The 11,031-nt window shown below is 41.6% G+C and overlaps 1 protein-coding gene across 1 annotated transcript; it reads right to left on the bottom strand.

Annotated features, from left to right (window-relative positions):
- Positions 1-364: 364 nt before the first annotated feature.
- LOC118838491 (zinc finger protein 883-like) lies at positions 365-10,795 on the bottom strand. Its single transcript, XM_036745801.1, has 4 exons — positions 10,683-10,795; positions 6,036-6,162; positions 5,349-5,444; positions 365-2,354 (listed from the first exon to the last, which is right to left on the bottom strand). The coding sequence occupies exons 1-4, from the start codon at positions 10,710-10,712 to the stop codon at positions 796-798; spliced, it is 1,812 nt and encodes a 603-aa protein (XP_036601696.1). The 5' UTR covers positions 10,713-10,795; the 3' UTR covers positions 365-795.
- Between the last annotated feature and the right edge of the window lie 236 nt (positions 10,796-11,031).

Below are 11,031 nucleotides of genomic sequence, written 5' to 3'. Positions count from 1 at the left end.
TTATTATATTCATGTGATTTCTCCAACATTAATCCTCTAATGGCTCATAAGGGATGAGCTGTTGCTAAAAAACTTTCCCACATTCATTTACTGACATTGTTCCTAGTTAGTTTGGTTTTTCCTGATTCCTAATGGAATCAGGACTAAAGACTTTCCTACATTCATTCCCTTGATACTGTTTCTATTGGTAAGATGTTCACTTCCTAAAGGAATGAGTGAATGAACAAGTACTTATTAGGTGCCACTTATTACAGTGTGCCAGGTTCTATGCTAAGTGCTAGTGATACAAGTACAAAAAAGCAAGACAGTCTGCCCTCCAGGTGTTTACATTCTAATAAGGAAAGACAACATATGTAGGGGAACAACCAGGGAGGAGTGCTGTGATCTAGGAAGTCACTTGTCCTTTTCAGGAACAGTAGTGTGCAACTGATGAATATTCAGACTTAGAGATGGAAAGTGGAAGGAAGGAGAAGAGATGCCCAGAGAACAGTGTGGTGTTGCCTCTTAGTGAAGTTAGATTAGGTGAATTCTCACAAATCAGGAGCACAGGGCTCCAGGGTGGAAGCTGGAGGAGTAGACCAAAGCAGAGGGTTGAGTGGTCAGCAGCATGGCAACAAGTGGCCAGAAATCAGCACTGTGGAAAGTATTCCCAGGTTTATTGCATTTAAAAGGTTACTCCCCATTGTGAATTCTAACGCTTACCAGGGGAGTAGTTGGTGCTACAGGCCTTCCCAGAGTCATTACATTCAAAGGGTTTCCCTGATGTATGAAGCTGCCATTGCTTTCCCACACTCACTAACACAATATTGTTTCTTTAGTATGAAGTCTCTGATGCCTCCTAAGTAATGAACGTCGCCTAAAGCCCCTCCCACATTCATTACATTCAAAGGGCTTCTCTCCAGTATGAATTAACTTGTGTTCAATAAGATTTGCTTTGTGTTTGAAGGCCTTCTCACACTCATTACACTGAAAGGGCTTCTCTCCAGTATGAAATATCTTATGTAGAGTGACTCCGTTGTGAAGTTTCCTATGCTTTCTAAGTGCTGAGCTTTGCCTGAAGTTTCTTCCACACTCATTACATTCAAAGGGCTTCTCTCCAGTATGAATTAACTTGTGTTTAGTAAGACTTGCTTTGCAATTGAAGGCCTTCCCACACTCATTACATTCAAAAGGTTTCTCTCCAGTATGAATTCTCATATGGAGAGTAAGTTTTGATGGGTAGGAGAAAGCCTTCCCACACTCATTACATTCAAAGGGTTTTTCTCCTACGTGAATTTTCTTATGTTTAGTAAGCCTTCCTTTGTCTATGAAAGCTTTCCCACACTCATTACATTCAAAAGGTTTTTCTCCAGTATGAATTCTCTTATGGAAAATCAGCTTTGATGGGTAGCAGAAAGCTTTCCCACACTCATTACATTCAAAGAGTTTCTCTCTAGTGTGAATTCTCTTATGGAGAGTAAGACTTGATTGGTAGCAGAAGGCTTTTCCACACTCGTTACATTCAAAGGGTTTCTCTCCAGTGTGAATTCTCTTGTGTCCAGTAAGACTTGATCGGTAACAGAAAGCCTTCCCACACTCATTACATTCAAAGGGCTTCTCTCCTGTGTGAATTTTCTTATGTCCAGTAAGTCTTCCTTTATCTATGAAGGCTTTCCCACACTCATTACATTTAAAAGGTTTCTCTCCAGTATGAATCCTCTTATGGAGATTAAGTTTTGATGGATAACAAAAGGTCTTCCCACACTCATTGCATTCAAAGGGTTTCTCTCCTGTGTGAATTTTCTTATGTTCTGTAAGTCTTCCTTTTTCTATAAAGGTCTTCCCACACTCACTACATACAAAGGATTTCTCTTGAGAAAGGATATTGTCATGCTTCCAAAGTGAGGTTTTCCTGAAAAATTTCCCATGTGGTTTTTCTCCAGTGACTGGTTGATGATACTGACTAAGATCTGAATGGTAACTGAAGGACTTCCTGCATGTATTATATCTACAGTAGTTCTTATTTGAGGAGATTTTATAACATTTAAGGAGACTGGAAAACTGCTTGGAGGTCTTGACATGGATGCCATGTTTACAAATGCTTTTTCCTTTTGAAATTCTCTGCTGTGGAAAGTTTAAACTTAGACTGAAATTTCTCTCAAGTCTATTACCACCACGATTGGTGGTCATTTTTCTGGATTTTCTCTCCTTGTTTTCCTTCTGCCTTTGTAACCTGTTATCACACTCCCAGTCTCCTATCAACTTGCAACCTCTAGGATTATCCTTTTCAAGTCTTTCCTTGGATGGCTCTCCCATAGAAATGCCCAGTTTTGGAACTGGCTCTGTTTCATACCACATCTCCTGAATGAGAGAATCTGAAGGAAACAAAAAAAGTATTAACCTACTATTCTTGGGAGTGGGGGGCAAGGAAAAAAGAAACTACTCGTCACTATTTCCTGGACAGTCTCCTGCATGAAGGGGAATTACTGATCTTGAAAATACAGAGCAAACAATGTTCAAAGTGAAATGAAGGATAACTTAGGTAGGAATTAAGTTAGGTAGGAATGCTAACAAACCACCATGCTGTCTTAAGCTTCCAGGACTAACTTGTTGATTGTCATTCATGGAGATTCTCTATGCTGACTGTCCTACTTCTCTAACCTGATATCATTATAATCCCAGTATTTTGCCACCTTGGAGTCACTGTAATGGCCAAAATGTCTAAATTTTCAGAAGGGGGGGAGAATGAATTTTATGCACTACAGATGAGATGCCTGAAGCCTGATGCCAATTACTGGCAAAATTCTTGAGTTTATCATCAATCAGATAGTGTGTAAGCATGAGGCAGTGCTCATAAAGACACAGGATGGATTCAAGACACAGGATGAACAAGTTTCACAAAACAAAACATGTTTCTCTTCATTGGATGATCAGGGGACACTGGACAACCAGTGTATTACCAATTTAGATTTGAAGATCTTTCCCATCCATTAATAAGCCATATGACCTGCTTACATCACAGGAAGCCCAAGTTACATGGTGGGAGGAGCTTCCTGACAGGAAAAGGAAGTTATGTCTCAGAAATGTCACAGAGAGACAATATGGCTGCTGGTGGCTGCTAAGGGCTGCCCTTATGATTGTTAGAACTGAACAGGCTGATTTAGCTGTGAGTTTGTTTTGGGGAAGACCCCAGCAGGGAGTCAGAGAGGCTTGGGGATGGCCAGGCTCCACGTTGTGATATTCTGTATTGAATATTTTTGGTTTCTTGCTGTTATGATGAAGTGGACTGACTGGCTATGGGAGCTGAGCATTTGGTTATGGGATATGGTTCTCTGGTGTCTGAATAAATGGTTTACTTCTCCTACCTTCTACGTGGAGAGTCTCGTATACTTTGTGGTACAGAACCACATAGGTATTTTGACAATTATCATACACATTGTGTTTATTGCCTTATTGTTTCAACCAGGTACTGTGATTTTAATAACACATCTGTTCAAGTCTCTCAAGATAATACTGGTAATAAGACCCGTGGCTTTGGATGTTTCCATATAAGTGCACAAAGTAGTAAGTAATAAGCAAGGTGAACCGAAGATTTTAACTAAAGAGATAAATTTGACCAATTAAGGCTCGCAAAAACTTACTGGGAAGATAGTCATGTTCAGAACCTCTGTGGGTCTCAGTGTCCTTTTCTGTAAAATGAGGGGTTGGACAAGATAAGCTCCTAGGTCCCATTCAGCTCTACAGTGTTGAAACTACTAAAAAATGCCTATTTGTTTTCTAGCTTGGAAAAATAATAGTCCTTTGGCTAGAAATGAGGAAATTTAGGAGGGAGACATGTTTGAGGTAGGTAAGTTTGGTTTGAGAAATGTTTGTGCCTCATTATCAAAAAGGGCCAATGACATCATGGGTGATATCTTGACTTGTGTCTAAAATGGATTTAAGTGAGGCAGAGTCACACAAAGTCATCAGCCTCACTCTCTCTTCCAGAATCATCAAAATCCAGTGGCAAGACAAAGTTAAGATGACTGGCAAATGGCCTGGGATGCAGTGGATGACCTTGGCACCTTCCATGTCTGATCAAGCTCTAGGTACTCCATAGCCCCTGCTCCAGCTGTCTTCATGGCCAGTGGAACAAACTCAACCACCCATTCCAAGCCGGGATTCTTTTCATGCTTGGGATAGATACCTGTCTAACTCACTGACGGATGTGAGGTCTCATTGGTTACCTTTGTGAAATACTGTGTTTGCAGAGAAAGGAAGTCATCCAAATAGTCATGCCTTGTAAACAGATGCAACAAAGAACTAAATGTCAATGAATGAAGTCAGGACTAAAGATACAAATTTGGGAATCCTTAGTATAGAAGTGATAGTAAAAGACTTAAAGATAGATGACTTATCTGAAGAAGCATAGATATAAGAACAGAGGGGCAAAGACACGTTAACAGAAATGGGGGAACTTGGGGGGGAAGATTTGGGAGATGGGGAAGACGATTTTAAAAAGCAAGAATGAAGTAATTCAAGAGCTGAGAGCAAAAGGACAGTGTCTCAAATGGAAAAGAGACAATGTCATGAAGGATAAAAATGTGCTAAATACTATGAAAATTCTGTAGAAGATCATGCAGTCAGAAGAACTGGGTTCAAATCTCAGCTCTTCCTCTTACTTCCTCTGTGACTTTGAGGAAAGTCCCTAAGAATAAGTCAGAACACCTGGCTGGGATTCTCAGTTCTGGCACTTACTGTGTGAGAACAGGGTCAAGAAAAGGTGTCTCTTTTTCTTTTCTTTTGGAAAATAAACAAACAGACCAGGTCACATCAGCATATTTAAAAGAAGGAAAAAAGCCTGAGAAGGAGAGATAGAAAACAATACCTTGCACAGGGTAGGAATATAATAAACACTGCTGACTTCAAATGAATAAAGAAAAGAAGGAAATCAAAAGAGGAAATAATTGTACAAAAGGGAAGATTGGAGGATGGAGGGAAATGTGGGGAGAGATATCAGGAAAGAGTTTTACTAAAGAGAAGTATAAGCGTATATTAGTGACATTACACTTGTTTATTTCATCTCTTCTCCAAAGTCCCCAGGGAAACACCAGCCATACAGGGTCCTCTATAACAGAGGTATCAGCCTGCAACAATCCCAAGTGTGGGATTAAATGTAATTGGGAAATAGTTAACCAAGTAAATAAAAATACAGATAGCATACATCTTACAGTATGTGGCCTGCAGGGTCTTTAGGAAAGGATCAGTGATCCCCCTTTCTATTTGGGTGACACTGCTACTCTCCAGTCTCTAGAAGGGGCTCTCCCATGACTGAAGAGCAGGGCTGTTTCCTTCAATGTCTCTTGTCTGCTTGGCTGCCACTCACTCACCTGAACAAGAGCTTCTTGAGACCTCTCCCTCTGGCATCCATGGTAGTTCACCATTCTCCAAATGGTGGATCACATCTGGTTGAAAAACAAGGAGTCCTGCTCATGGGGAAAGAAATGGGAGAGGGTTTAGAATTGAGCTGTCTCACCACAAAATCTAGGGTCTTTTCTTTTTCAATAAAAGATGGCATTTTAGGAAGTGACAGAATGCAATATTAAGAACCTCTGAGTTACTTTCTCAACTGCACTCACAGGAAGCATGGAGGGAGTGGGAATGAAGGGGGGGGGTCAAAGTTGACTTGGCCCCAAAAGAAACAGGCCGCTGGACCCACTCCTTGTGAAGACGATGGGAACTCTCTTATCTTCAGGGTACATAGACTGGGACATTACAGGGTAAGCTTTAGCCTGAGGTGAATGGAAAGTAGGGAAAGTGCTGATTTAGAATAAAGCTATAAGTTTCCAATTTAGGAAAGAAAAGACGCATCACTTGGGACCAGGAAGCAGAAACATCCTGTCTCTTGACCTGAAGGATTTAGAAAAGAAGGAAATCCTCTTACATTACTCACACTATATCTTTAAAAACCAAGCCAACCCTCTTGTAAATGATTCAGATACACCACAGCTTTAACAAATGAGAATGCAGACTCCCCCATGGACAGTTTCTGATTTACAAGGGAAAGCCTTCCTCACCAAGTAAGACGAGGTTCCTATAGTTCTCCAGCATCACATCCCTGTACAGGGCCCTCTGAGCAGGGTTCAGCTGCTTCCACTCCTCCTGGGTGAAGTCAACAGCCACATCCTTGAAGGTCAACGATTTCTGAAACAAATACATTTCTTTCAACCAAAAACCATCCAATACATGGATCACTGAGGAGATGTGAAGTTGAGAAGAGGTATTGGGACTGGTTCTTAAGGCACTGAGCATTTTGAATATTCTACACTAAATATTTTCTGAGAACTCATTTATTTTGTGCTTCAGCAATGCATAAAGTTTTACTTGACTGTTCAATTTCACCCTTATACATAATTCCTTAAAGCATAACCCAAAGTCAGCCATTATTCCACTACTTAAGCACCAAATATAATCAACATTGTTGTTCAGTTGTTTACAGTTATCTGGGGTTTTCTTGGCAAAGATCCTCGAGTGGTTTGCCACTTCCTTCTCCAGCTCATTTTACAGATGAGGAAATTAAGGCAAATGGGGTTAAGTCACTTAAGTCATTTGCCCAGGGTCACACAGCTAGTAAGTACGTGAGGCCAGATTCCATCTCAGGAAGTAGTCTTCCTGACTCCAGGACTGTCACTTTGTGCACAATGGCACCATCTAGCCATCCCATAATCAACATACCTCATTTTATTAGCTACACAGCTCTGACATCAATCATATTATACACATTAATTTCTAAATAGATCAATATAGCCATAGCGATCCATTACTGGTCACTAAATTTGGAGCAGAATTCAACAAATTACATAGTTAAGTGGTGGTTTTCTCCAACTCCCACCACTAATGTGACCCAGATCTCTCACCCAAACCACTGCTTTCCCAAGTCAGGTTCTCACAGCACAGAATTCTCTGGCAGTTAATTACACAAATATCTTAAAGCACCTATGCCACATACTATATATAAGGAACAATGAGACAGATCCTTAATGGGGTAAAAAGATAAAGCATCATCTCTGCCCTCCTATATGTCACCGTTTATTACAGAGAATGACCTCTGTACAAATAATTAGCATATAAAATGAAGCATGAGAAGAACACAAGAGAGGTGCAAAGCCAATACTTTATAATGTCCTAGGGAGGAAGCACTGTTGCTAACTGGGGTGTGAACGGATGGGATCGGTGGGATCAGGGATGACTTTAGGTCAGAGATAATGAATGCTTCCCCTCTAACATCTCACACTTGGAGGCAGAGCCAAGGGGATGGAGGAGCTAGAAGTAGTCCCGTTGAACTCCCCTCTACAAAACTCCTCCAAAGGGACTTCGAAAATGCGCTAGTTCTAATGGGAAAATGCAGAAAAAGTCACAATGAGTCACTGACCAGCACAAGTAAGCATAGGGAGAGAGACAGAGTCTGGGGACACTGGGGATGGAGTAAGAGCAGGAGCATGCTGTACTCAGGACATTTCAGTGCCCAGGGACAGGCTGAACACCAGGGAAGAGGTCCTAGACCTCAAACCTAGACACAACCTAGACACAGATACCAGGGCACTGAAAAGGGACAGATGCCAACTGGTAGCTCTGTTACAAACTGCCCAAATCTGGGTCACCGATCCAAGGTAGACTATGAAGGAGACCTGCACCTAGAGGGGGCATTCCTGGGTTAGGAGGCCTTGGGCAGTGTACGGAGAAGGGGGAAGTTCAGAAGTAAGCAGCAATGGTTTGGCTCAGATCCCAGAAGCTGAGGTCTCAGTTTCGGGATCTAGCTTGGTCTGCAAAGTAATAACTGAGGCAGGAATCCAAGACCAAAGGAGAACCTAGAATTCTTTCACTCTAAACCAAACAGAGCTCTCCAGTTGGTTGATAGTGGCTGAGCCTAGCCTCAGTGTACTGTCGGTCAGACCCAAACCCAGGTCAGGAACTTGCAGAGTTCACAGTTAGGGTATCCATCAGTTTCTGCCCTAGACCAGACTACTTTGAGAGGGCTGGAAACTAGCAGGTCCCCCAGCTGTTGCTGAGATCCTAGAATAATATGAGACCAGACAGCCCAAGAAAGCAGCAATGGAACTATCCCGGCCTTTCCTTGCAGAAGTGAGCAGAGCCCAGCCCTAACGTCAAGTCCAAAGTCAAGAAATTGTCTGGAAGAATGAGCAAACAGAAAAAGAATCCCACCATGAAAAGCTAAAGCAGGGAAGCTCAAGGCACAAACACAGAAGAAGAGAAGGACTCCAAAACATCTACATCTTGGCATGGCTAAGTGATGCAATCGATGGAGCACTGGACCTGGAGTCAGAAAAAACGGAGTTCAAATTCAGCCTTGGATACTTACTAGCTGTGTGACCCTCCATTCAGTCTGTTTTCCTCGGTTTCCTCCACTGTAAAAAGAGGATAATAACAGCATCTACCCCCCAGGGTTATGGTGAGGTTAAAAATGAGACATCTGTAAAGCACTTACCACAGTGCCTAGCACATGGTAGTTGCTAAATAAATACTATTATCATTATTATTATTACAAGTAAAGCCTTGGAGAAAAATACATCAGCTAGAACTCCTATGAGAGATAGTTTAAAAATATTTTTAGAAATGAAATGAGAGCACTTGAAGGTAAAAAGTGGAAAAGAAATGAGAGTCATGGAAGAAAGTATTAGAAAGGGAATTAAAAACTTGGAACAAGAGGTACAAAACCATACCCAAACAACAAACTCCCCCAAAATTAGAATGCACAAAATAGGAGCCAATAACTTTATGAGACAACAAGAAATATTAAAACAAAGTCAAAAGACTGAAGAAATAGAAGAAAATCTAAAAAGAAAGTGTATCTTATAGCAAAAACAACTGACCTGGAAAACAGATCCAGAGGAAATGTCATTGGACTGTTTGAATGCCATCACAAAAAAAGGGGGGGGAGGCGCCTAGACATTTGCATTGGTAACTAAGGTGGGGCCAATGAAGGGAGATCTGATAATATCTTCATTCCCAAGTAAGCCCAAAACCCCTAGCTACTAGGTGCTAAGCTGATGTGGGTGTGAAGCCCCCAGCGTCCTAAGGGGAGTTGCTGAGACCAGAGCCAATAGTAAGACCTTAAGTTCTGGTCGCTCAGATGACATTTGATGACAGCTGAAGAGTGCATAAAAAGGGAAGACAGAGCTATTTGCTTAGGGCTCTCACTCTTGATGGTGTGCTGATGTGGAGACTCTGGGCAGCTGTAGTTAAGAGCCCTCCAGCTTGTAAAACCCAGATGTTCAAACTTTGATAAATTCTGGTAACTATGAATTGAGATTTGAATCAGACAAGGTCTGTATGCTGATGTTTGTATTTGCTCTTAAGTTCAGGGTGCTGGCTTTTCCCCCTGAGCTAAGTGAATGATATTTGTATGTTGGATTAAAGTAAGATTGTTAACCCCTTAATGTTGTTTTCCTTAGTAAAGCAGGTCAAAAGAACCTGTGTTGGCAGCTTTCTGTGTGCTGGTTGTTGGTGGGTCTTACACCCCTTCAGCAGCTGCTAGCAGACTGTTGCAACATTTTATTTCAAGAAATTTTAAAAGAAAACTATTTGGATCTCATAGAACCAAGGGGCAAGATGGAAAAAGAAAGGAGCCATTTGTCACCTTCTGAAAGAAACCCCAAATTGAAAACTTCCAGGAAGATCACAGCCAAAATCCAGGGTTTCTAAGTCAAGGGAAGAATACTGAAAGGAGCCAGAAAAAAGAATTCAAGTGGCCACAGCTTCTCACCATAATCTTCAGGCCCAGCACTCCATACACCACGTTACCTAGCTGCTCCCCAAAATTTATTTAGCACCTACTATGTGCCAGGCACTTAGTATATAAAGATGAAAATCAAATGGTGTTTACCTTTATAGAGTTTACAATCTACTGAGCAGAAACAGTACATATACACATGTGTGTAGATAGATAGATATGGAGGAGATGGAGATAGAGATATATAGAACATATTGAGTAAATGTAAGGATATTTGTGGGAGGAAAGTACCAACCACTGTGGCTGGCTCATGTACTATACTCTGAAGGAAGCCAGCGATTTGGGGATATGGAAGTGAAGGAGAGTATATTACTGTGTAGAGGTAGAGAGACTAGAGTTTGAATTTGAATACAAGGAATATTAAGTAGGCAAGAGTGGTTGACAATAGAAGGCCTGAGGAAAAGCAATATTCAATGGGGGTGGGGGGGGGGTGGTGAGAGGTAGAGATAATAATGCTTGTAAAAATAAATGAAGACATTTTAAAAAGCATGGGTCATGCCAAACTCCAGAATATGTTGTTCATGGGATTCTTGTTTCTTTACTATATGAACTAGGTCGTTCTGATGTCCCATTGAACATGTGAAATTCTGAACTTCTTTCTACGAGGCCATTAGGCTTCCTTTAAAAACACTGGAAAAGTACTGGAAAGAAATTCATTCTCAGGTGCATCAGTTTCTTCACATATTAAATAGAGCATTAGACTGTAAAATTCCTTTGAGTTCTGATGACCTGTAAGATTTCTGAACTTTAACTCATTCATTAAAATAGCCAGTCTTTTGGGGGAGAGTAATCAGTGCTCAGGTCCCCTGAATAAGACACAGTTAACCGGGAAAGTCCAAGGGCAAAGAAAATAAATACATCCGTCATGGAAGGAAAGACAGCATTTCAGGACAGAGAGAAGAAACTATCTGACCTGGCTCCTGGCCTTCAGAAACGAAGTCATCGCCGCCTCCTCCTCTTCTATCACCTTTCTTGATGGAGGGCCGAATCATGCCAACATACAGCTAAGGGATGAGAAAGAAATCACGAGGAACAATCACCGAAATCAAATGAATTGGCTGACCAGTAAGGACGACAAAGGAACCAGCTGTACTCAAAGCCAATTAAGAAATGCCATTCGAAGTTTGCCCACCCCCCACAGCACAAAGAGGGGCGGGGGCGGGGGGGGGGGGAAGGAAACAAAGGGAAAAAAATAAAGGGAGGGAAACACCCCCCCCCCCCCCCGAGAACCTGTGACTTCTACTCAGAAGCATTAGAGTGGC

Source organism: Trichosurus vulpecula, chromosome 2, assembly GCF_011100635.1.
Source record: "Trichosurus vulpecula isolate mTriVul1 chromosome 2, mTriVul1.pri, whole genome shotgun sequence".
Lineage (NCBI taxonomy): Eukaryota > Metazoa > Chordata > Mammalia > Diprotodontia > Phalangeridae > Trichosurus > Trichosurus vulpecula.
This window is presented reverse-complemented; position numbering and strand designations above follow the sequence as displayed.

Excerpts from the sequence above, each read along its gene's own strand:
- LOC118838491 (XM_036745801.1), bottom strand. The coding sequence starts at position 10,712 with ATGACTTCGTTTCTGAAGGCCAGGAGCCAG. Across the intron at positions 6,163-10,682 it reads TTCTGAAGGCCAGGAGCCAG|AAATCGTTGACCTTCAAGGA; the intron begins GTCAGATAGTTT and ends TATTTGTTTCAG. Across the intron at positions 2,355-5,348 it reads CTCAAGAAGCTCTTGTTCAG|ATTCTCTCATTCAGGAGATG; the intron begins GTGAGTGAGTGG and ends TGTTTCCTTCAG.